Source organism: Leuresthes tenuis, unplaced genomic scaffold (genome assembly GCF_036924035.1).
Source record: "Leuresthes tenuis unplaced genomic scaffold, fLeuTen1.0.hap1 SCAF_1, whole genome shotgun sequence".
In the NCBI taxonomy this organism is placed as follows: Eukaryota; Metazoa; Chordata; class Actinopteri; order Atheriniformes; family Atherinopsidae; genus Leuresthes; species Leuresthes tenuis.
In genome coordinates, this window is record NW_027325355.1 from 9628605 (window position 1) to 9654866 (window position 26262).

At 41.5% G+C, this 26262-nt stretch overlaps 2 protein-coding genes and 1 long non-coding RNA gene across 9 annotated transcripts in view; 2 read left to right on the forward strand and 1 right to left on the reverse strand.

The window, feature by feature from the left end:
- LOC140292462 (NLR family CARD domain-containing protein 3-like) overlaps nt 1–26262 on the forward strand; it is a 596771-nt gene that overhangs the window by 223690 nt on the left and 346819 nt on the right. The window lies entirely within an intron of this gene.
- LOC140291480 (NACHT, LRR and PYD domains-containing protein 3-like) overlaps nt 14771–26262 on the reverse strand; it is a 227820-nt gene continuing 216328 nt past the window's right edge. For 6 of the 7 annotated variants that reach the window (XM_072379419.1, XM_072379418.1, XM_072379417.1 and 3 more), the window contains 5 exons: nt 24806–24967; nt 22821–22994; nt 21337–21498; nt 16116–16162; nt 14771–15989 (listed from right to left, as the gene is read on the reverse strand). In XM_072379419.1, coding sequence (XP_072235520.1) covers nt 15451–15989; nt 16116–16162; nt 21337–21498; nt 22821–22994; nt 24806–24967 — 1084 coding nt within the window. In that variant the 3' untranslated portion in view covers nt 14771–15450. The remainder of the gene's footprint in view (nt 15990–16115; nt 16163–21336; nt 21499–22820; nt 22995–24805; nt 24968–26262) is intronic. The other variant, XM_072379423.1, reaches the window with a different exon arrangement.
- Nucleotides 22572–26246, forward strand: LOC140292760 (uncharacterized). The gene is made up of 2 exons (XR_011912604.1): nt 22572–22711; nt 26168–26246. It is a non-coding gene; the product is annotated as an uncharacterized lncRNA (long non-coding RNA).

Sequence of the window (26262 nt, forward strand, 5' to 3'; positions counted from 1 at the left end):
CACCCCGACTGATTCATTATGAAACTGCTGCCTGTGCAACAGTCAGAGCAAAGGGTTCAGTGGAATAGCTCAGGCTGTTTGGTGAATGTTTTAAACGTCAGATATTCTGGGATCAAAACTTATGACTCAGTGAAGTTTCAGCTCCAACACTAAAAGTACAAATTAAAAAGCACTCCGAAGACATCTTCAAGTGGGAAGGTGGCTTGGTGAGTTTAACAGAGACCATAACTTGCCAGTGGTGCAACAGCTGGTTCAAATTCTGCCTGTTATCTTCAGGATAACTTTACATTGAATGGAACAAAAATATTTCAATACCGAAGTGGAATGAATGAATAAATGTCCCACAAACTATCCATCCTTCCATTTGTTTTACATGGTTTCAGGGGGACTGGAGCCTACAGTGGGGAGAATGCAAATTCAGTGCGATTTTCTGTATTTTATTTTTAGATTCCGTCACTCACACTTGAAGAGCACCTATTATAAAAATGACAGATTTTTACATGCATTGCAAGTGTGAAAACCAGCTAAATCGGCAGCGTATCAAATACTTGTTCTCCCCACTGTATCTGTCACAGAAACTCGTCAACATTTGAATCCAATAACAAGTCTGAAACTAAATGAAAAACTGCAGCCCCAAATGAATGTTGGCATGATATAGGCTATGTCAAATCCAAAAGCAATCCCTGTTTCACTTTTTGGAACTTCTCCTTTCTCAGGACAAAAATAAATGTGAGGATCAAAGCCAACAATGACCTGGGACATCTCAGCAGATCCAGGATCAGCAACATGGAGACTGAGAGCCAAAAACAATCAGAGGACAACATTACAAACTGTTTAACAATGACAATGATGTAGAAGATATACAAAAAAATGCATGTGTATATATGAATCTACTGTGAATTTACACCCTCTTTTCTATTATAAACAGGAGGGAAATGTCATGAAGTTATACTATGACAAAAAGCAAGTACCATGTGTGAGATGCTGCAGGGTCAAGAGACACTGTGTGCTGAGAGTCCTCCTATCTATCTTATTTTAACTTCAGTCTAATCCTTGTTTGACTGAATGTCACATAACCTTGTGTGGCCAGTGTTCTTGTAGGATGGATGGATGACTTTATTGATCCCTTTGGGAGGTTGCTTCTGGGAAATTGAAATCTCCATCTCACTCAGGCTCAGCACTGTTATATACAGAAATGTACAGAATAAACAAAGTGGAAACTAAATAGCGATAGCATCATTGTTTTTGTTTTTTTTAACTCAGACAAATCTGTGTCAGCTTCTTGATATGTCATGCAGACTCCTTGCTGTGAGAATAAATGTTTGGTATTAATTGTCTCCAGCGACGCTGAGCCTCATTTTGAGATAATTTTCTTGACACCAACACAACAAACATTTGACATAGTTTCACAGCTTGAAGTTGAGCCTCGTGCCCTTTTAGTGTTGGAACAGCCTTAAGTTTCAGCTTTAGTCATGACAATCAAACAGCTGTCTGGAAAGTACAGGGAAAAACTCCAAACCTTTTTCAGACTGCGTTAAATATTTCTAAGTCTTTGGGAAAGATTAGCACAAAGATTAGAACCAAACACACATTTTTAAATATAAATTAAATATCTCTGTAGCAAGATCATGAAACGCATGAGAAATGTTGACATCTGACCTTTAATAAAATGCAGAGCAATGAAATACAAACAAGTGTAAAGCTAGACTTTACATCAAACTGAAATGATATATTGCTTCTAAAGACGTTGTATGTTTACGAACATACCCACAGCTGCTTTGTGAATTTTAACTTTAAACAAAACATACATGTTCAGTATAATAGAATAAGACATGTATCTACTTTCAAACAGATTGCATATTCAATTCAATTCAGTTTTATTCATATAGCGCCGAATTAAAACAATGTCATCTCAAGGAACTTACATCGTTCTGTCTATCAACTCACAACTGATGTCATATTTATCTTGAACGGTGGGAGATCTGTCCACAGTTAAAACAATCTCAAAAAATTATAAAGCACTTTCAATGATTCTTCAGACTAGATGATTGAGTGAAAGCTGCTCCACACTAACCACAGCTGTATGGTTTCTTTCCTGTGTGAATACGTTGGTGTCTCTTAAGCTGGGAAGATGTAGTGAAAGCTGCTCCACACTGACCACAGCTGTAAGGTTTCTCTCCTGTATGAATAAGTTGGTGTGCCTTCAGACTAGATGATTGACTGAAAGCTGCTCCACACTGACTACAGCTGAATGGTTTCTTTCCTATGTGAATACATTGGTGTCTCTTAAGATGGGAAGATGTTGTGAAAGCTGCCCCACACTGACCACAGCTGTATGGTTTCTCTCTTGTGTGAATACGTTGGTGTTTCTTAAAATTGGAAGATGTAGTGAAAGCTGCCCCACACTGACAACAGCTATATGGTTTCTTTCCAGTGAAGATCTTTTGAAAACTTTCCCACAGTGTTTACAGGAGTGACATCTGGATCCGTCTTGGGATATATGTTTCTGCAATGACAGAAAGGAAGAAGGATTAGATCCTTTTGAAGTTCACACAAAAGATCTCTCTAAGCTAACCAACATATTCTAACTGGACGTGTATAGACCGAGCCACAGGTCTCAATATTTCAGATCAAACATGAATGCTGAGAGTGTGTTTATAAGTGCCCTCAGCCCTCAGAGATCTACAAACCTGTTCTCTAACCATTAAAGACCCAGAAGTATTACCACCACCAGGTTTACTTTAAACACAAATAATGAAGATTAGCTCCTGAACCTCTCAAATCTGAAGACTGAGAGCAAGAAAATGTCCCACCACAACAATCTGGCCACTGAGTTTCTTCCAGCAGATCATTCAGCCTGCAGCACATTTTCAGTCTAAGCACATCTGTATCAGTGAGGAGATGCAACCAAGAAAAACTTTTTCCACATTTGAAGTAAAAGCAGAACAAGTGGACGATACGCGGAGCCTCAACACTCGTCCTCATGTCTTTGATGTCCTCCACACTGACCTGAAGCCCGGTGGAACCAGAGGATGAGCCGGCTCTGTTCCTGGTGGAGGGGTTTGGATCCTGGTTCTGCTGCTCCATTCTGGTCCTGGTCCTCTGACTGATGGACTCTGTCTGCAACTGTCAGTACATACAATAAGATCCAGCTGTGGCATGCAGCATGTTAAATCACACCCACTTTTCTTTTTCTCTTGAAAACCTTTCTGGACAGTTTTTAACCATCTAGTCACATTTCATTAAACTTATTACCGTGGTTTTTATTTAAACCCCTGAAAAATTTTAAATGGTTCTTTAAAGACCCACTAAGGTCACAGTTCAAAATATTTGGAGCTTTTTGATCAAATTCAGAAAAAATTTTAATAATATACTCTGTAGAATGACACCCACTGTGTGAAATATCCCATGAATCTCATCTGAGTCAGTGTAACATGATCAACTTAAATCATTTTACTACATTAAGACAAAGATATTGTTTGAGGAAAGGGTCCCAATATCATCCCAAAGACTGAAGTTCAGATCTTCTCCGTTTCTAAATTTGTTCTCTTTTCCAGAAGCTGTCATGGATCCAGAAAAGTAACAGAGTAATCTGAGATTTGTCACAGGTTAAACTCTGAAGCCTATAGTTCAGCTCTCAGGGAGCTTCAGTCTGGACTGAGGCTTGAAACTGAGAAGATGTGATGTTTCAGTGGGGAATGATCTAGTTCTGTGTGGCTAACAGCATGTCAGCAGGAGCTGTCTGACTGATCTGAGACACTCTGAAGAACAACATGAAGTGGACCATTCTGAGGCTGTCATTTAAATATAAAGGAGTGTTTTTCTGGCATCAGAAGTGCTCATCCAGAGATTCATTCCAGAAAGCTGCTTTAGTGAAACCTAAAGTTTGAGATTAAGGAAATTCTCAGACCCTTAAAACTCTGAAATGTTTTTCAACCCAAATAACCTACAGTCTCCTTTATTTTGATTCTGAAATTATCTTACCTGGTAAACTTATGTGTCCAGTTGAAGAGTAAAAAGTGATCTTGTGTTGTGGTCAGATCAGAGTATCAGCTCCTAAAAGTTGCACAGATCCTCCTAATAAAGATCATTTTAGCTCCATTTTAACTCCAGATGTTGGCAGGTGGACTTTATGAGTAAAGACATGTACAACCTTTTTATCATGCGGTCAGTCTTTTTGATACGTGGATAAAAGAAAATATTGGATATGTAAAGGAAACTGAATAATGAAACTTTCATGAGACACTTCTGAAGAGGACAGTCAGACTATCTTTTAATCAGAGAAATCAGACACTGATACTGAACTGTATATTTCTACTGCTCCTGTGATACTTTCCTGGATCACTGACAAATCTATATTATAATGCTATGACTCCTCTTCAAACAACATAAACTCTAAATGTAATTGAAGCATTTATATAGACCATAATTAAATCCCATTTTAAGATTTTAAACACTAAAACACATTAAACACATCGTATCAAATGTTTTCACTCCACAGTTTTATCAAAAAGCCAAATGATACCCAGATAAGCTCGGAAAGAACAATTCTAAATTTTACACTGATCATCAATTTTTTAAAATTTAAATTTAAATTTTTTAATTTTTTAAACTACAGAAAAAAGTTTAGAAAACTGCAGCTTTAGTGGAAAATGTGTTTAACACACAGCTAAAAGGATAAAGCTCCATTTTATTTGTCCATCTGACCGGCTTATTGAAATTTATAGTTGATGTGTTTCTGGTTTCTGCTTTGAGTACAACGGTTAGCAGAGCATTAGCATTAGCATTAGGAGGACATGCTAACTGTGAATAGCAGCCTGGTTATTTTAACTTTTTTACTCTTTAGTACATGTTCTGACTGCCCGTGTCCAGGTGCAGGAATCAAACCAATGACACAAAGCACTTTTAAGACATTTCTGCAAATGTTTGACCGCTACATGTATTCTTTTCTGGACTCACCTGCATGTAGCTTCCTGTAGTGAAGTCCCGAAATGTGCTGAGGCTTCGAAGTGTGTTTGGAGTAATGGAGGAAACTGTTTACTTCATTTAGGGGAGGAGCCGAAAATGATGACGTCCGCAACCTCACGACCCGTCCCAACCACGTGACTGTTCCGTAAATGCTTCAGATTTTGTCAGATTTATATGCCAAGCGTAGAAACCCCTCAGTCTCCATTTAAAATGTGTTTTTTTTTTTTATGGAGAGTTGCAGTCAGTTCACTTTTTGAGTTTTGATAGTTCGGATACTCGAGTTTGGATAGCGTTTATGTAGTTTGGAGATAGTTTGGGGAGTTAAGTGAGAGAGAGATAGTTTTGAGATTAGGGAGAGTGATGAGAGAAGGATAGGTAAGAGGATGGAGCCAGCTAGGAAGAGGAAGATTTCCCCCGTGTGAGAATATTTTGATTTGATATGTCCTATTAAGGTAAATCTTAATCTAACATATATCAGATGCATTAGGTTTGCTGATCAAGAACTGTATTTTCACAGTTTCTTAATGTATTCATAGGTGAGGTGTTTACTGTGTTCCGAGTTGGGGTACAATAAGAACACCTCATGCATGCTAAGGCCTTAACTTTCTTTGAGTAAAGTGACAGAAAAACACACACAACCTGCCATATCATATGATACTACCTTTCTGGGAGAATTTACACACAGAATACGTTAAAAACTATTTCATCATACACATATGTGATAAGGGGATGAGAAGTGGGTGGCGGTGAGCTCTCAGTGCCTGTGAGAGAGGGGGGGGGGGGGGGGGGGTGATTGGAGACAATAAAGCAGCAGGGGGTCTCTCAAACCTGGTGTAGAAGGTGTTGAGATCGTCAGCTTGTCCGGGGGAGGGGGCGACCACAGGGCTTCTACCAACCAGGGTCGTTGGTGCCTGAATCACTCTCCAGTCTGGCTCTATAGTCCTCTTTAGCATTTTCGATGGCCTTCTTGAGGTCCTGTCTGGCCAGCCTGAATGTGTCCATGTCACCCTCTCTGTACGCCTGCTCTTTCCGGCGCCTGAGCTCTCTGAGCTGCTTGGAGAACCAGGGCTTTTGGTTATTGTGCCTTGTGATGGTTTTGGTTGGGAGGCAGACCTGCTCATAGAAGCTGATGTAGGAACATACAGTGTCAGAAAAGCTGCCGTTGGCATCCTCAGGGCCCCTCAGTGACTCCCAGTCAGTAGACTCCATGCAGTCCTGAAGCATGTCCCTTGCCTCTGGAGTCCACCTCCTTGCTGTAGTCCTGGATGGTTTGGCCCTTCTCAGTTGCTGCCTGTATGTGGGGACCATCTGTATGATGCAGTGGTCGGAGTGTCCAAGGGCAGCGTGGGGGATGGAGCGGTATGAGGGTTTTATGGTGGAGTAGAAGTGGTCCAGTGTGTTGCTGTCCTGCATGGCGCATGTCACCAGCTGTTTGGAGCTCGTCAGTTCCTGGGAGAGGTTACACGAGTTGAAATCTCTCATCACAAGAACTATCGAGTTTGGCCGAGAGGTGGAGAAAAGAGCAGCTGAATCTTTGTTGAACGTGTTCACAGATGTACTTAGTTCACTTTTCTGATCATGTTAAGACCAGATGTGAACAGCTCCAGGGCGCCGTTGGAACCACTGTGTGTCATTCATTACTGTAAAAACTGTGCATCATCCTTTCCTCTTTCTTTATTCCAAGATCTTCTTCTCCACTTCAGCTTTTGGCTAAATCTAAACACAGCTCACATGTCTTTGGACATTAATAACATAGATCACAGTGACATATGCAACACTTCAGATAAGCAGCTGCCCCAGTATAATTACAGATGGTTAAAATCATTGTTATTTTATAATATTCTTTCATGAACTGTGAGAAGCATTACACAGAGGGTTCATCTCCAATGCAGGAGTTTTGGTCTGTCTGCAGCCTTTTTATTTTAATGTCAATGACCAGTTCAGCAGGTGTGTCCCTCAGAGGAGCTGGAGGCAGCTGCTCAGGGCTACTTTTTTAGAAGAACGTTTACTGATTGGAAAGGGGGCTCCTCACGGTGACACTTTGTGGGTAAGAGCCTGAATAAGGGCAACTTCTTCTTCTTCTTGGTTCTTGAAGACGTTTCATCTCTCATCTGAAAGGATTATTCAGCTTTAAACTAGTTGGTGGGAGTATGGACTTCTAAGCATCAGAGTGGTCTTTTACACCAACACGTTGTGCTACATTCAGTTCTTCACTGGCGAGGTTTCAATCTGAAGTTCCCTTAGATCAAATATGTCCACAACCACACAGATGCAAACAAAACGTATTCAGACAGAAATATTAACCACTGTAATGAGGTGTAGACTTATTTATTGACCTCCTTGCTTTGTTCACAGAAAGTTTCAAGAGTTTTTTTCTCTCTCATGATCTAACTTTTCTCTGTCTGTGATATTGGCTTTTTTAGCGTGAGGTAAAAAGGATCCACGGGAGTCTGGAGGATGGACACAAATACAGGGAAATGAGAGGTATGCCTGACTGCACTGGGATGTTGTTTCCTCACCTGTGAGTCACTTTGGATCAAAGCATCTGCTAAATGACTAAATGGAAATGACATTAATGTCCATGATGACTGTACAGAAACATTCCAACAGAACTGTGTATATGAGCTATCTTTGTAGAAACTGGATGTTTCAGGCTGTTAGTCTCAGTTGTTTCCAGATATTTGCCACATAGCTCGCTGTGAAAGCTGCCTTATACTTAACATGTAGAGATATAAAACTGTGGAGCTGATGGATCTAAAAGTGACATGAAATCACTTAAAGATGATTGTTATTTCAGTGTCAGGGGAAGGAAATCACATCACTATCAGCACATAATGGATGTCCTTGTGTAAATGCTTTGAGAAACGTGTTGAGCATCATGCCCTCACTGTGCATGTGTTCTGTTTCTGAGCTGTAATGTGGTACAAAGACTTCACATGAATTTAGGAAGTTTTCCTGCTCCTGTCTCAGTCTCAGTGCACTCTGGATTCATCCTCTGGGAAGCAGAAACATCCACAGGAAACTGATGAACATCTGTCCAACAAAATCAGCGTCCTGATAAGCTGCTGCTAGAAGGACAAAATCCTGACCTGAGATCAGTCCCAGATCTGTCTTTTAAAATGGAATAAAGTGAAATGATGTGGTGAAATCTGCTGAAAGCTGTTAAACAACAAGTGCTGCTGGAAGTGTTTTCATGAAGAGCTCATTAAACTTTTTAAAGGAGGAATGGACTTTATTCCAGCAGCAGCACAAAGCAGCAGATTCATATTTATCTGGACATTTGAATGAAAACATTCAGTATTAAATAAATGTCTTTAAAATGTCTTGCTTTTATTTATGGTGAATTGAAGTTTCATTTGGATCATTTTCCAGAACAAATCTTTGAAATGTTCACAGTTTTTATCTTTGAACCTTCAGAAAACTTCTCTTAATAAGAAGAAAAAGTTGAATAAAAGTTGAAATAAATAAAGACAGCAGAGAGGAAGAAACTCCCTCAGCTCAGTATGTTTGTGACTCTGTCTGAGATGGAGGTGAAATATGTGAACCTGGGCTGTGGTTTACTGCTCTCTCCCAGCCGTTCTGTTTATTCACAGCTGAGAAATCATCTTTCTGAGGATGACCATAACCTTTATAAACATCACCACTATCTTTATTAATATCCAGAATCACTGTGAATGTTTCTGCTTCTTTCTTCTGGTACCAGTATATCCAGTTTTCATCACACTGGTCAGTTCCACAGCTGAAGGAGACACTTTGACCAACTCTCCTGGTCAGTGTTAACTGGTCCTGAATCAGCTGTGCTGCCATGGCAACCAGTGCTGTAGAGACACAGACAGACAGATGAAGGTCAGTGTGACAGTGTGTGTTCCAGGTGGAGTTTGCTGGCTCCTGATTGGCTGGAAACACTCACCTGAACACAGACAGCACAGAGCAGCAGCTGGGAGGAAAAGCATTTTGTGCAGTGGTGTTTCCTCTGGTGAACCTGGGGAGAAGTGGCGCTCTGATGCAGCTGAGGCCAAACAAGGACGAGCTGTGAGATCAGACCAGGGCCACGTGCTTTCTAACAGCTCCTCAGAGCTCCCATCAGCCCCTGCGGCCCACAGATAAGACCGCTGCTGCTGACTGACAGCTCAGCTGAAGCTGCTGTGTGGTTTCATGGTCTTGATTTGAATCTGACAGCAGATGAAAAAAATCGGGGTCACATGATGCAGAAAGACTAAAAAACATTCATGTTCCCACAAACACATTCAGCTTGGTGGTGAATTTAGTAACACACACTGTTATCTGTTGTTTAACAGCTGGGATGAAAATGCACAACTACAAATCCACACAGCTCCTCAACTCTGATCCAACTCTTCAATGTGTTTGACTTCATTCAATAATGGAGCTGAATTTCTGCTGACTTTCATTCTTTTCCCACTCTGTCTTCTGACATGATGGATTTAGTTTGTCATGTTGTTCTTCATCATGTTTCCAGCATGCAAACAAAGTCCTGTCAGTGTTCAGCTCTCAAACAGTTCACCTTCAGTTCCACTGACACACTGATGCCTGTGAATTCATCTCAAACTGACATTTTTATCAGTGCTGCAGTCTGTCCTTCACTCACATGGGTTGTTCTGGATCACATGGCTGGAACATGAGATTTCCTCTGACCCACAAACACAACTACACTGCTGTCACTGTGCTGCTTATTGGGCTGTGAATGTTGTCAGAACAGCTTTTGCACAACAAGCTGAAGATGTGGCTGTTGTGCTGCTTTTGATTCACAGTCAGTGTAGACAATATGGAAAGTAGAGCTCAGGAGGTGCAGCTGAAGCTTTTGCTTCTTTCATCATTACTTATAGAGATGACACTGAAATGCTTTTGTATTCAGAGCTTTTATCGATTGTTTAAGGGTGACAGCTTCATGACACTTTCTCCAGTCTGACCCTCACTTGGAACACAATCAAACATACTGGGACATGTGGGAAAGGATCACAGTGTTCATACTGTACATATCTGAGAACATCCACAGGAAGACACTTTATCATCTACATGCTGATTCTGTCATTTGAACATCTTTCAATGTCAGATTTGTACTAGAAATGATGTTATACACTGTATGTTGACACGTAGAAATAATCCCATTCTGCTTGTAAGCAGCTCTGAATAGAAACAACCATAACTACACTGTTATTACTGTATTATGTTGATGCATGAAAACAGCTGAATGATTGTGCTGGAAACACTGAGAACAGCCTGAATATGTGGCTGTTGTGTTACTTTTGCTTCACAGTCAGTGTAGACAACATACAAAGCAGCTTCAAAGATACTTCCAGGTGAGGCGTAAAGAAAGCAGCTGTGAGCACCGTAACATACAATAAATACATTATTACTGACCTGGACACTGATACATTCAGATTCAGTTATCACATATATATAAAGGATCTGCAGGTCACTGCTTCTGTTTTCATTTACATTTCACTCAGCATTCATACAATCCATGTTTCCCACCATTGCCTGGGCTCTATGAACATGTGCTGCATATTATTTACAGTTAAGATCATAAAGCTGAAAAAGAGAGCAGAACAGCACACGTGATGACTGGTGACTGAGAACAGAGCACCATCGCTGCTGACATCACAAGAAGTGATGTCATCACTGATTATGACCTCACAGTTCTGCATGACATCACAATGGAAACATGTCATCAAAGGACATGACATCACTGTAGTTTATAAAAGCCTGAAAGACAAACCGCCTGAAAAACAACACTTACTTAAAAAGTCCTTTTTGAGTCAAACCAAAATATCCTCTCCTGCACTTCTGTGGGGTGACAGAGTAGATGAAGAGATTCTGGAGAATGAGTCCAAGGGTTTCTACATATTTCCCTTTGAAAGTGGCAAAGAGGAAAGTTCTGAGGAAGCCGCCAACAGGCCAGAAGATGCAGAATCATCCCCAGGCCTCTGCAGCTCAACACAGCAAGAGGAAGTTTACAGACTCAGGAACCTCTCCCACTCCCTCTGTGGGCTGCACTCAGAGGGAATGGACTCCCTCCAAGGCCTCTGCTGCCACCAATTATGGCTCAGAGAGGTTTAAGGGGAATTTCTGCTTCCAGAGTAAAAGGAAAGTTTAAAGTAAAGGTTTAATTCCAGCAGCCTTAAAACTCTGTGGTGGACTGATCAAATCCATTGTGGAGGTGTGGATTTAGGGGAAAACCTCCTCGAACAGTCTGCTGTAATTGGGTCTAAAATACAAGTTGATGGTTCAGAAGAGTTTATTTTTGTTGTCAGCTCAGAGAGCTCGACTGGACAGAAACAGTCTAAATACAAATCAGGTTTCTACACATACTTCTAAAGCTGTCACTGAGCACTGATGCTGAAGATGATCGTCCTGTTGGGACCAGTTGTAGGTTAGACTAAATACAGAGCAGCTTGAACAGATACATATCATCCCTTTCTTCAGTAAAGCAGAAAGTTTGTGCTTTTAGAACAGGAAAAGTTCTCAACTTTTTGGAATATGCAGATTATCTAAAGTACTGTGATCAAAAGTCTTAAAACACACCTCATTCCTTTATGTTTTGCCAGGATTGTGTCATTTCTTTAAGTAGTCTTCAGGAATAGTTCTCCAGGCTTCTTGAAGGACATCCCAAAGCTCTTCTTTGGATGTCGGCTGCCTTTTGTTCCGTTCTCTGTCAGATGATCCCACACTGCTTCAATGATGTTGAGGTCCGGGCTCTGGGGAGGATTCATGCCTCCATAAGACCATTTGCCACTGATTTTCAGTCCACTTCTTGTATCATTTGGCATAGCTCAGCCTTTTCTCCCTGTTTCCCTTCCTTAAGAACGGCTTCTTAACAGCCACCCTTCCATGGAGACCATTTCTGATGAGGCTTGGGCCAACAGTAGATGGATCAGCTGAAGGTCCAGATGCATCTCTCAGGTCCTGTCAGGTCTTTACTGGATTATTTCCTCTTTCTTAAGGACATCACTTTCAGATACTGTTAATCTGCTGTAGATAGTTTTTTAGGCCTCACACTTCTTCTTCTGTCCTCCACTTGTCCAGTTTCCTCAAATGTTTTAAGGACACACTGCACACCATGCTGAGATATGCCAAGTTTTCAGCTCATAGCTCTTTGGGAATCACTTTGTTGCTGTAAAAATACAATTTTCTGTCTGTCAAACTGTGTTATCTTTGGTGTTTTTCATAGATGCAACTAAAGAAATGGGAACAAATGATGTGTCTTTGTGACAGGCTGCTAGCAACAAAGTGCCTAAAGATCCAATTTAAAATGGCTTCTTTGCTAAGTTGTCTGTTATGTGTCGACACAACACTGGTTCATCCCTTGAGTTAGGAGCCTTTTTTCTGCTTGAATGATTCATAGGTCAGAGTTAAGTGGCTTAACAAAGAAAAAACACATTCCTCTGAAAATGCTCAGGTACCAGGACTGGACGGAAAATGTCCAAAGAAAGACTCTGAGAGACCTTCAGAAAGCTGGAGAACTATTGATCAGGACCACTTTAAAGATGACAGGACAGTCAGAAAGAAATGAGGCTGGATCAGGAGTTTGTAATGAAACTAATTCCCACTGTTTTGCCTTTTAATGCGATGCGATACAACCCTTATTAAACAAGTTTAATGACATGTAGCTAAATGCTGATTTTTGCTGTAAAATACTCCTGAATACTAAATACTCTGAGAAGTGTTGTGCAAGTTCAAACTTAAACTTGTTCAAGGCTGAGTTCAGTCTTCTTTCCCTCTTTTATAGCTGGCATCTGTTTTAGGACGCCACTTTCTGTCAGTTTCTGTCGTGCTGGCTGATGTGGGAGTGTTGCTGTGTGCTTCCAAACATATCTATAACTACACATGTCTGGAACTATCCAAATGCATTTGTATATATGGTGTTTCTGCCCGTGTCTGGTGCAGAAATCATTGCACAGTCTGAAGCTTTCACCTGAGTGAGCATTAGTCTTATGGGGAAAAATAAGAAAAATAAGGTCACAAAACTATGAACCAAAACAGATAATCAGACACAATAAACTGATAACGAGTAGGACCAAAACAAACACATAAAAACAGCCAGAGACAAAGTCATGAATCAGAACAGAGACAAAGCAGCCGTCTGGTATTGAGTCCAAGCAGGCTGAGGGGAAGAAGGCAGACTGGTCAGCCAAATGCACAATCTGTCCCAGGTGCAACCGAACCACCATCTCTGCACCACTTTGAGAAGAGATTATTTACATCTGTAGGATGCTGAATGTAAAGTGAATTAACTTTATGATAAATGACATCAGTTAATAATGTGGCTCAAGCAGTGCTTGGATGATAAGAATGGTTTTATGAACTTCTGAGGAATAAGTTGTATTTAAATGAGCGATAACTGTCTGATCTAAACTAAACTGTCTGTTTTTTTTTAAAGTGAGGGAAATTTCTCTATTTGGTGCAGCTAACATGAACACATGACAGATCGGCAGTAAAACTCCTTTTACAACATTAAATAAGAGGCGTCTGTGAGGTGAATATGGAGCTCCTGGTTGCATCAGGCAGGTCTTTGTCTCCTCTGTGAGGTAGTTTAGAGTTTTTCTGTGTGAAAGCAGCTGAAACTCTAAATGATGAAGATGTTTGATGTGTCTCACCTGCAGGAATCCTGAGCAGCGTGAAGACGTTCAGCAGGACAAAGACGGTCAGAGTACACTTCGTCATGGTTCACCTGGAGACAAACAGACAGATGTTAACATGTGGCATCAGAGCAGCAGCTAAATCAGCATGATGATCAGCTGTCATTTCACATCTTTATGGTCCCACCAGAGGACAACAAAGCGTGAACCATCTGTACTTAAACTGTAATCTGATCTTAAAGACTCTTTGTAATTCTTAGTTCCACATTTGACCCTAATCAGTGTAAAATGAAAACGTTTTAACATCCTTAAAATATATTTAAAGTGGCTAATTGTTAGTTCTGCCAAAGCTATGGTACCTGGTTCTGGTTGTGGGTTCTGGTCCTGGCTGTGGCTCTGTGGTTGGGTGCTTTCAGCTCTCAGTCTGGTGTGTTTGAAGGTTTCTGCCCAGTTTTCCCTCCTCATGCCTGATCTGAGCTCTCAGCTGCTGTTTTTCACAGCAGGACGACACTCGACTTCATGAGGCTGCTAAAACAGCAGCTTCATTGTTTTAGTGATGTTTCCAGTCCAGTTGGTCGCGGGACAGACATCAGACCGCTCAGAAAAACACAACCGCTGTGAGAGGAAGATTTTCACCTTTGCAGCATTTTGCTTTCAACCTCTTAAAAACTAATGTGTTGAATGTTTGCAGCAGGAAAACCAAGAATATTGTCAACTCTTAAATATCTAAATAACATCAGTGATTAAACATCAGTGTCTGGATCATCACACGTGCGCGACCTTCCAGCTGTTTTTCAGCTTCCAGGAAGTCTGGTCTGTGATGGATCCTGATAGAAAAGCATGACTCAGTTATTTCAGAATAAAACTCTCTGCAGAAACAAGTTTTGTTTTAACGGAGAGGTGGAAGATTTACACATTTAATGGGGTAAATAAGTCCAGTCAGATATCAATATATGATCCAAATCTTCAACAATCAAACAAACAACAGTGTAGTAACATCTCTGTGAAACATCAGCATCAGATTCATTGAATCATTTACGCTTTAAGGAAGCACGGCTGCATTTAGGTTGAAGTTCAGCTTTATTATTGTGAATAATTAGCAGAGAAGACAGGAAACAGAACAGATATAATGAAAACAATATTTAGAATAGATAACACCATATTAACACAAACACTCAGTTCTGTTGCTTTCTTTGTATGATCCATGTTTTTTTAAAAGCTTTTGCAACACAAACTAAAACACATTTGAATAGAAAGACACATCTGCCTTTTTTTCGTAACAATTTGACCCAATTTTCTGAGGTCTTAGTGAGATGTATGAGACAGGCTTTGGTCAAACTCTCTGCTGGTGTCATCACAGAGTCATCACACCTATGACAAGTTAACCAGGAAGAAAGTTTCTGACAGAACTCGACTGTCTCTGACAGAACTGAGTAATTCTATCAGTTTAAACCAGAGTCCCTAAACATTGGAGCAGAATCAGTGAAGATCTGTCAGCAGGTTGGAAATTCATCTTGGCTGATTGCAGCTCAGTGATTCCTCTCTGATATCACAGTTTGTCACATGTGCAGCAAACTAACTGCAGCTGACAGCAACTGAATGGTCTCAGTTGAAGTGAGCTGCAGAGAAACACAACATACTGATATTCAGTGTGAAGCTTTGACTGGAAACACACAGAAAAACAACATCCTGGAAGAATGGCAGCTTCCATCTTTAAAGGACTGGAAGAGGAAGAAGTTTCCAAGGAGTCATTTAGAAGAGTTTCAAACAGAAAGTGACTGAATCCATGAATCTGAAAAGGTGTTTCTGAGTGAAAGAGACAGACATGTACAGACTGAACTATCTGTTCAACAGAGATTCTCTGACAGGAGGAAACTCTTTATACTCAACACAGAGACAACCAGGAAACAGGTGACCAGACTGTAAATCCAGGATGCAGAGGTTCTTCAGTGAATGTGGTGTTGAAGGTGTGGAGGTGGATCAGTGTGTCAGAGGAGACTCTGTAGAAGGACAGAGTGCCAGCAGGACGGTCCACATACACTGCTGCTCTGTTAGAGACAGAGGAGGAGGAGGAGGAGATGATGTGTGTTTCTCTCTTATTGTGACAGACAGAGTAACCTCCATCAGAGCAGCTCAGACTCCAGGACTGATCATTCAATCCAAACACACAGTCATCACTTTCTCCTCTCCTTCTGATTCCTCTGTAACTCACTGATATTTCAACGTCTCCCCTCCACTCGACCTCCCAGTAACAGCGACCAGTCAGAACATTTCTACACAGCAGCTGAGGCCACCAGTAAAATCTATCTGGATGATCAGGATATGACTGATCCTCCTTCTCCACATGTGTCACCTTCCTGCTGTTGTCAGACAGTTTCAGTTTTCTGTTCACTGTGTTTGTGTCGATTGTGAGTTGACAGGAATCTGATGGAGAGAACAAACACAATCCAGCTGCAGTTATTGATCTATCATCTGTTCACTTTGATCAATGAGTGATGTGACAGTGTGAAGATGGTTGGATGTCATGAATCAGATGAAGAACACACTTACACTTCCTCAGACCTGGTGTCAACCATCGTTCTCCAGCAGGCTCCACCCTGAAAGGAGGAGGGGGGGTCAGAAAAACGAGGAAAGAAAAGAAAGAGAAGAACGATGGATGGAAGGAAATCTGTCTGAGCTCATTCTGATGTTTAAAAGCACCAAATGTTTTCTGCAGTCAGATTATGGAGATGAAGTTTCTGTCTCTGAAACTCTTCAAGTTTGTAAGAATTTTCACTTTGATTTTTCACTCATTTCTAAATCCAAATATGAGCTTTAAAAATTCCAATGAAATCACTTCAGTTTCTGACATCATGGTCTTTCCTGATGGTCACATTGTTTCTGCTGACTCCTCCTCTCAGTATGTTTCAGGGCAGCCAAACATCCAGATCCTTTCTCGGACCCATTGGTCCATCTGAATGCTGCACAGCCAACCAGGGGAAGACATTCATCTAGAAAAGTTAGACTAGAAACACTCCCCTCATTCCACCCTCCTCACTGAACATTAAAGGCTCAGAATAAGATCAGAGGAGAATCTATAGTCATTGGAAGTACATAATGTAGCCAAATTATATATCGCCGACACACAAGGCACCGACAATATATATTTATAGTGGACACACGTAGTGTGATGTGATAAGATATAAGGATTTATCCGAAAGTTCTCACTATCCGAATAAGCCTTATTTTACCTCATTTTAGGGCACCACCTTCAACCGAAGGAAAAGACAGAATCTTACGATTCTGGTATGTTAAATTAATAATCACTTATTAATTAATAACTAATAAATTCCAGTCTCATATAGTCGCTACTCGTGAATTCTCATTTTGTTGGACTTACACATACGTAAAGAACACATACACAAAAGCCGGTTGATTTTAAAGATGTATATATATGAACCATTTATTAAAATGACCAAAGTCATGAACCTTAAGACAACAGGAGAAATGCTTTGAATATGGATGATTATATAAGAAACACTTAGTGAACTGAAAAGAACTAAAGGGAGGGGATGGATGGATACCGGAATCATTCAAATAGTCTAGGTTTGTTACTATCTGAATTTAAAGGCTAACAACTTGGGTTAATTTATCATTCTAACGGCAAATTCTCTCGACACCCACCGCATACCGTCTGAAATGTAAGAACAGGGCAGATCTTACGGTTAGGTCAGCTCCGAAACCACAGGTCATCGCCAGAGGGTCCCACTGGGTCTCTCTAGGTTCCGCGTCTCGCGGCCTTTGTTGTGGTTGACTTTCAGGGACTAGACCGGTCGCTTTCCTGGCTTCCTTCTGATAGCTTGAAGACGAACGGGGTAGTGTGTCGGAATTCACCAAAGAATTATTAAACTGTCCAAGGGTCGAGTTGGTTTTGGTTGCTGACCAACTCTGATGAGGTGAACTTAAATTCACCAAAGATTGACAAAAAGGTTGACAAGCTGAACGCTGGCTCCTTTTGGTGATCAAAAATAGGTGAGGAGGCGTACAGCAGCAGAGTTTAAAACGTGCTATAGAGAGGAGACAGGATGACGGACGAACAAAAACGCAAAAATGTATCTTTCTACTACATTCTTCTCTTTCTGTCTTTGTTCGGACCTTCTTCTTCCATCTCATCTTCCTCTCCTGCCATTTTCAAAGACTCTCCGCCAGACTCTCATTCCATCAATTAGAGCTCACTGCTCTTCATCTTCTCTACTGATCTGGACCTTCAATATTCTCTTTCAATATTCCGTCCATGTTCTATTCAAGAACTTGTGCGATAACTGGGCAATAACTGACTTTTCCTTGCGGTTTCCGGAGTTTGATTCGCGGAGGCGGGGCATGACGTAGGCCTACGCTATACTTTCAGCCAATGGTATGCCTGAAACTGTTGTGACGTCTGCCTGGGCGTATTTTGTAAAGCGACCTGCAAGGAGAATTCGACTCCTGCATTCCTCCGTCTCATAAACATTTGTTCAGAGGATTCTAAAACACCATAACTTGTTAAGATATAAAGGGTAAAGATATAGCATAAACTTAGGATATAAAGACATCAAAAACAACATAACATAACATACATGATGGTTATGAGTCTCAAAATTCAGATATCTGTAATATGTGATATCTGGATATCTGTAAAATTATGAGGTATGAATAACGAACCAACCAATGTTATTTTCCTGTGTTAAATACCGAATACAATAAGAAACAGCTGAAGCATTGGTTAACAGTTGCATTATTTCATATAAAGGTGACATGTCATATGCAAGTTGTTGACTTGTTTTGGGATTCTATTCAGTAAAGGAAGTACACGGCTGACGGCTTTGCTTTGCGGTAAGACGTATTGCATCACTTCCTGTTGCTTAGTGTGTGCACTGTGACAGTTTTCGCTCGTCTTGAACTACTAATAATCACCTTATTTCTCCCTATAATTTACACATCTTGCATAGTTAACTCTATCGCATACTTGTTATATTCTAACGCTCACTTGTACAGATCTTTAGTCTTTATTTTTCACTTTTTAGCGGTGTGTATGGTTCTCTAGCTTAGCATGGCTACCAGTTCTCTTCCTCTATCTCCTGCTTTCACCTGCTCCGTGTGTCAGATGTTTAGTTACTCCTCTGCCTCCTTTAGTGGTAATGGTACATGTAACAAATGTAGTCTTTTTGTAGTTTTGGAGGCGAGGTTATCTGAATCGGAAGCTTGGCTCTGCACCCACCCGATAGCGAGCCAGGCCCCTTTAGTCCTAGCTCTGTTAGTCGTCCCCGAGCAGATCCCGAGCAGCCGGGATTTAAGAGTGGCTGGGTGACTGTCAGGAAGAGGAGTCATCGTCCTAAAGTCACCATCAAATAGAATAGTTTCAAATAGAATCTGTTGGTTTCCTTAGCTAGGATATTATTTTTTGAATTGGCTCTATAAGAATTAATTGGATTATGATTACAATGAATTGAATTCCAATTGGTTTGAATTGGACTATATTACTTAAGTGCCTTGAGATGACAATTGTTGTAATCTGGCGCTATATAAATAAAATTGAATTGAATTGAATTGAATACTACGGACCACTCGGGGGCAATGTGGCTCCATAAGCTGATTAGTAATTTTCCAAAATAATAATATCTTCTGTATCGTTCCACGTACAATCATGAAAAAGGTATTAAAATGCAGCTTGTGATATCACTGAGAACATGAAAGAACTTGTACAAAGATACAAAGCACATTTAATACAGTTTCAAGATTCAGCTAAAAAGTGATTCTGGGTGAGATCCTTTTGAAAGGTCCATGCTGCGACTGTCTCTGGCTTGAGTCAGAGTCGGGGCAAACTGTCACCATTGTTTACTTTGACCCAGATAGGGTCGGAAGGGTCCTGTTCTGGTTTTCCCCAATACTCTCCTGAAAGGGTCCGTTGTTTGTTCAGCTTAGTTAGCACAAAGCTATTAATGCATTAACTAAATTTATGGCACAAGTCTGTGGAAAGAGGGGCTGAGAAAACTCCCCCAAAATGCTTTTGTGGGCAAAGGTTGTTGTAAATTTCTCTTCTTTGATGTATAAATCCCCCATCTGGTATTTCCACATTGACCATCCCCACAAAAGAATGTTGCAGTCATTTAAAATCTTAAGTTTGTATTAAATTCCACACTTGAGTTCGCTACAATTAGCTGCCAGGTGTTGTGGTTTTATTGATCAGAATCACTCATTTATTTCAGCGTGATCACTTTTCAGAAATCTGAAACAGACTGAAAAACCTCCAGCCTCTTCCTCTCCTCCCCCCAGTGTCCCTCTCTTTCTGTTTCTCTGGAATTCCTTGGATAGTGTTTATTGTATTATCCGCTACTTTTTTTCTTTTTCTTCATCCCAGCCAGAGATGGGATGAAGAACAACCAAACACAGCTCCAGTTCAACTTTGGTCTACTTGGTTCTCATCTGGAAGGACGGTCAGAACCACAGAAGGGCAGAACTCTTTGGACATGGTACTGTGTGATCTCTGAGAAAGCTCATCTGCTTCCACAGTCTGACTGCTACACACTACACTAACACAATGACATCAGCTACTGGGACACACAAACACAGTCAGATGTAGAGCTATCTGGCCTTAAGACGAGCATCAGCTGTGGAGGAACACCTGAGCACAGAGACTGAACAGCAACACAGAACCACGTTAACAGAGGACACACTCAGTGCACACACACTGGCCACTGAGACGGGCCTCTATCAGAGATCATGGCTCCCTGTGGAGCAGAGAGGATGTGGAGACACAGCTACACTTTCTAACACAATGTGACTCATTCTAACAGCTGCCTGAAAAGGATCTGAAGAAATGTCCCTTCATATAGCCACAGTTCTCCCTTCTGCCCAGCATGGAGAAACTGCCCGTTCTGTTAGGAGAAATGAAGCAGAGCTGGACCAGTCTTCAGAGAGCTGTGTGGAGAACCAAGGACTGGATCTGGTTCTGATTCTGAGCTTTTATAAGGGCCACATCTGTCAGCAGGAACATTCAAACACTGTGAAAAGTCTTCCAGAGCCACGGCAGGATCAGTAACAGAGAATATATGATCAGAGTCATTTCAAACATCCTGAAGATTCAAATGCTTCCCATTTCCTGTGCTGATCATTAGAGACTGAGTGATTTTAGTGTCTCTGACACAGGTGATGGAGCAGTGATCACTAACATCACAAACTCCAGAGGCAGGGATCTGAGTGCTCTGTCAGTGACTCTGATATCAAGTCATGTGGAGCTCAGAGGATTGTTGAAGTTTGCTCTGGTGGCTTTATCTCTGAGCTGAAACACATCAAGTTCCACACACTGTTCTTTGACTGTGTTGGAGCTGTCAGAGAGCCAGTCCAGGTGAAGATCCCCCATGTGGGCGTATGGAGGGAGAGACACAGGTCTAATCCACATGTTCATATTTCCAGATGTACGGTGAACATGGTTTTATAAATCTTTGTGCTAAGCTATGCTAACATGTCCTGGGCCCATCTCTGTATCTGATCCAGGGTCAGAGGACCAACAGACACTTCTCACTGTTGTTCCTGCAGATGTTCTCCTTGGAGACCTCCTCCATAAATATCTGCTGTTTCTGTTCAACCAGTGTTTCTGCTGTGAGCAAAGGAAAAAGGCTCCTACATGTGTGATTGTTCATGTAACACTCAGCAGGAAGCAAAAACACAGGGCTGAGTGCAGGACAGAGAACATGTTTCCAGCTCTTCCTCCTCTATCAGACATTGTGTGTGGCTGCAGCAGGCCTCTCCATACCTGAGTTTGTGTGGATCCTTCAGTGCAGCTGTCAGCAGCTTCACTCCTGAGTCTCCTGGATGGTTGTAGCTCAGGTCCAGCTCTCTCAGATGGGAGGGGTTGGAGGTCACAGCTAAGGCCAGAGAAGCACAGCCTTCCTCTGTGATCAGACAGCCTGACAGGCTGCAGACACACAAAACAACACAGAAACTCTGAGAGAACTGCTCTGAAACTGAAGCTGAATGTCATAAAATGTTTAGATTATTGTGAATATTTCAACATTTCACTCTTCACTGTACTCTCACTGTTTCTCTTCACTCTGCACACCACAGACTTCCAGTACACCCCAGAGTCCTGTCATCTCCACAGATATTCTGCTGACTCTGCAGCTGTATCAGTCAGCACAGTTACGTGCACATTTGAGTGGAGCTTTGCTCGCAGACTGACTGGACCATTTAACAGGAACACCATCCTTGTAACTGTTCACATGCAGAGGAGCAGAATCCAGTTACTGACTGAAGTCTTTCTGACGCTGCTACTCTGTGGGCTGAGTGAGAAACATCTCATAGTTGAATATTTTCCCAACAGAGCACTTTGCTCTCAGTCAGCAGGTTTACTTGTGGTTCCCAGAGTTTCTAAAAGTAGAATGGGAGGCAGAGCCTTCAGGTATCAGGCCCCTCTCTGTGGAACCAGCTGCCAGTTTGGCTTCAGGAAGCAGACACCCTCTCTACCTTTAAGATTAGGCTTAAAACTTTCCTTTGTGATAAAGTTTATAGTTAGGGATGGCTCAGGTGACCCTGAAACATCCCATAGTTCTGCTGCTATAGGCCCAGACTGCTGGGGGACCTCCCATGATGCACCTCTCCTCCTTCTGCTCTCTTTACTCTCCATGTATATATGACATCATTGCTGTCATTAACTTGTGTTTCTCTTTCTCAGCAGATATCTCTGGCCTGGTGTTATGGTGCTTGTTGTCCCCTCTTTCCTGCCCTCTCAACCCCCAGCTGGTCGAGGCAAATGGCCGCCCTTCCATGTTCTGGTTCTGATGGAGGTTTCTTCCTGTTAAAAGGGAGTTTTTTCTCTCCACAGTCGCCTCATGCACGCTCAGGGCGGGAGATTGGATCAAAGAGACGTTTCAGTGCAATAACCATACAAATATAATCACTTTGCTCCAGTGAAGTGTGTCCACATTTAAAGGAGGTTTGATGCTCACATTTAGGGGAAAAAACAGCTCATATTTCTGTAAAGTAGTTTACTTTGGGTATGTAATGGATCTGTGTTTTAGGACAAATCTACAGAAATGGAAAGGAGTTAAAGTAAAAGAGCACTTTGGTATTTATTTAAACTGTGTGTGTTATATTTCATTATCAGAGTTATTTAAGCCAGATAATCAAAAGTAAGAACAAATCAACCTCTTTCACTGATCAAGGTACCTGGAAGCTGTTTTTCATCCATTTAAGCCAGAATTATATCAGCTCTCAGCTGAAAAGTTCATGAATCCTTACCTGAGTATTTCCAGTCTGCAGTTTTGACTCTTCAGTCCAACAGAAAGCTGCTTCACGCCTGAATCCTGCAGGTTGTTGTTACTCAGGCCCAGTTCTGTCAGAGTGGAGGACTGGGACCTGAGAGCTGAGGACAGAGCTTCACAGCTTCTCTCTGAGAGGTTACAGCAATTCAGTCTGAGAAGGAAATGAGATGGAAGGAAATAACTTGATCCATTAATCAATCAAACTACATTCATATTTGATTAGTGGAAGAATTCTGTTTCACTGTTTGTTTCAGTTTATTTGTTAATTACATTAAAGTGATGGAAAATGTCTACAAGTGCTGTCTTAGCTCAGTAGATGGAGAAAATAAAAGATGTATCTTCTGCTGTTATTTGGCTCATCCTGTTTTGTTAGTGATGATCTCAGCTCAGCAAAGAACACCATGGGAGCAAAGCATCTTCTCACACTAACAGTCAGCTGTTTTGCCGGCACCACTGTGTTATCTTCATCAGCTCATATGAACAAATGTGGCTGTTAAGGCCCTCGGCCTCTGGAGAACTCACTCAACCTCCCTCCTTCATGCAAAGTCGAGTGTCATCATCCAGCAAGGATTGGCTCTTTTGAGCCTTCTGCCCTAAATTCCTCAGGTTTATCTTGTCTTTTTGATCCCCTTGTTCACTCAATAAAGCTTTAAACTCCAGCTTAGCATGTGGAAATACTTCATGTAACTTCCCTCTAACCCTAGCTGAGAAGGGCTCTGTAGCTGCAGCCTTTGTCTGTCACTCTGCAGGCTGCCATGCTTTCTGTAGGACTGACACACATTTCTTCCAAGAAATCAATACATAAAGGACAACTTGTTTTTCTCTTACATCGACTCACTTTGAAAAGTTCCCACAGAAAAGTACATTTAAAAGGTTTAAACAGCACTTTGGTTATTTATTTATCCATTTTTAGAGTTTCTCGTGTTCAAAACAGACAAAACAGACAGCAAAACTAAATCTACACTTCAGGACGTTCTGTGATAGAAATATTCTGATCCTTTATGCCCACATAATCATTTCTGCTTCTGTGTAACTGCTTATGTTGACGTATGCATGAGATTAATAGCTGCACTCAGAGATCACCACTGTCCACTCTAAGAACTGAGTGTCCCACAGCCTTGGCGGTATCAACACCACTATCTGCTCCCTGCAGGACAGAAGGAAATGTCTCATGCATAGACGCAAGCATCCGTCTTCTCTACCCTATAAAAGCCTCCTGAGAACTCTGTATCTTTGAACATTTGCATCACAGCTTCTGTAAGCAAATGTTCCCTTGCTGCAGGATAATTAAATGTCATCTGCTTTTGAATATCAGACAGTATTCCTGAGTATTCTTATTCGTTTTCCAGACATACTGAAAACATGCAGTCATCATGACTCTGAGGAGTCTGGGGAGGAAATATCAGAGAAAAACAGCAACATTTCTGTGGACTGTGTGGAGCTGTTTTTGGAGAGCTTCTAGATTTAGTCGATAAAATGCTGTAAAATATCCTTTTTTATGCCATTTTAATATTTGGACTCAGACTTGGGGAGCAGCAAGGACTTGGAGATCCTGATTGTAGTCATCTACAGGCATCTGTTTATAAAAATAACTTAAACATGATATTTTTCCATTGTGTTCAAACATGTCTTCTTCACTTCCAGTAACACTTAGAAGGATTCTGTCTGTTTGGGAAATATATTCAGCTTCAAATTCACTAAAAGATTATGTGGCTTTGTCGCCCGTTAAATGGCAGGAAACCAGAAGCTGCACATCTGTCTAATTCACAAGCGTTCAAAAAAGGGTCAGGTTCACCTCAAAGCAAATAACCGTACAGATATCATAACTTTGTTCCAGTGTGATTGTTCATGTAACACTCAGCAGGAAGCAAAACACAGGGCTGAGTGCAGGACAGAGAACATGTTTCCAGCTCTTCCTCCTCTATCAGACATTGTGTGTGGCTGCAGCAGGCCTGTCCATACCTGAGTTTGTGTGGATCCTTCAGTGCAGCCATCAGAAGCTTCACTCCTGAGTCTCCTGGATGGTTGTAGCTCAGGTCCAGCTCTCTCAGATGGGAGGGGTTGGAGGTCACAGCTTCAGCCAGAGAAGCACAGCCTTCCTCTGTGATCAGACAGCCTGACAGGCTGCAGACACACAAAACAACACAGAAACTCTGAGAGAACTGCTCTGAAACTGAAGCTGAACGTCATCAAATGTTTAGATTATTGTGAATATTTCAACATTTCACTCTTCACTGTACTCTCACTGTTTCTCTTCACTCTGCACACCTCAGACTTCCAGTACACCCCAGAGTCCTGTCATCTCCACAGATATTCTGCTGACTCTGCAGCTGTATCAGTCAGCACAGTTACGTGCACAGACTGACTGGACCATTTAACTGGAACACCATCCTTGTAACTGTTCACATGCAGAGGAGCAGAATCCAGTTACTGACTGAAGTCTTTCTGATGCTGCTACTCTGTGGGCTGAGTGAGAAACATCTCATAGTTGAATATTTTCCCAACAGAGCACTTTGCTCTCAGTCAGCAGGTTTACTTGTGGTTCCCAGAGTTTCTAAAAGTAGAATGGGAGGCAGAGCCTTCAGGTATCAGGCCCCTCTCTGTGGAACCAGCTGCCAGTTTGGCTTCAGGAAGCAGACACCCTCTCTACCTTTAAGATTAGGCTTAAAACTTTCCTTTGTGATAAAGCTTATAGTTAGGGATGGCTCAGGTGACTGTGAAACATCTCATAGTTATGCTGCTATAGGCTTAGTCTGCTGGGGGACCTCCCATGATGCACCTCTCCTCCTTCTGCTCTCTTTACTCTCCATGTATATATGACATCATTGCTGTCATTAACTTGTGTTTCTCTTTCTCAGCAGATATCTCTGGCCTGGTGTTATGGTGCTTATTGTCCCCTCTTTCCTGACCTCTCAACCCCCAGCTGGTCGAGGCAGATGGCCGCCCTACCTGGTTCTGGTTCTGATGGAGGTTTCTTCCTGTTAAAAGGGAGTTTTTTCTTTTCACAGTCGCCTTGTGCACGCTCAGAACAGGGGATTGGATCAAAGTGAAGTTTCAGTGCAATAAACATACAGATATCATAACTTTGTTCCAGTGCAGTGTGTCCACATTTAAAGGAGGTTTGATGCTCACATTTAGAGGAAAAACAGCTCATGTTTCTGTAAAGTAGTTTACTTTGGGTATGTGATGGATCTGTGTTTTAGGACAAATCTACAGGAATGGAAAGGAGTTAAAATAAAAGAGCACTTTGGTATTTCTTTAAACTGTGTGTGTTATATTTCATTCGCTTCATTATCAGAGTTATTTAAGCCAGATAATAAAAAGGCAGAACAGATCAACCTCTTTCATTGATCAAGGTACCTGGAAGCTGTTTTTTCATCCATTTAAGCCAGAATTATATCAGCTCTCAGCTGAAAAGT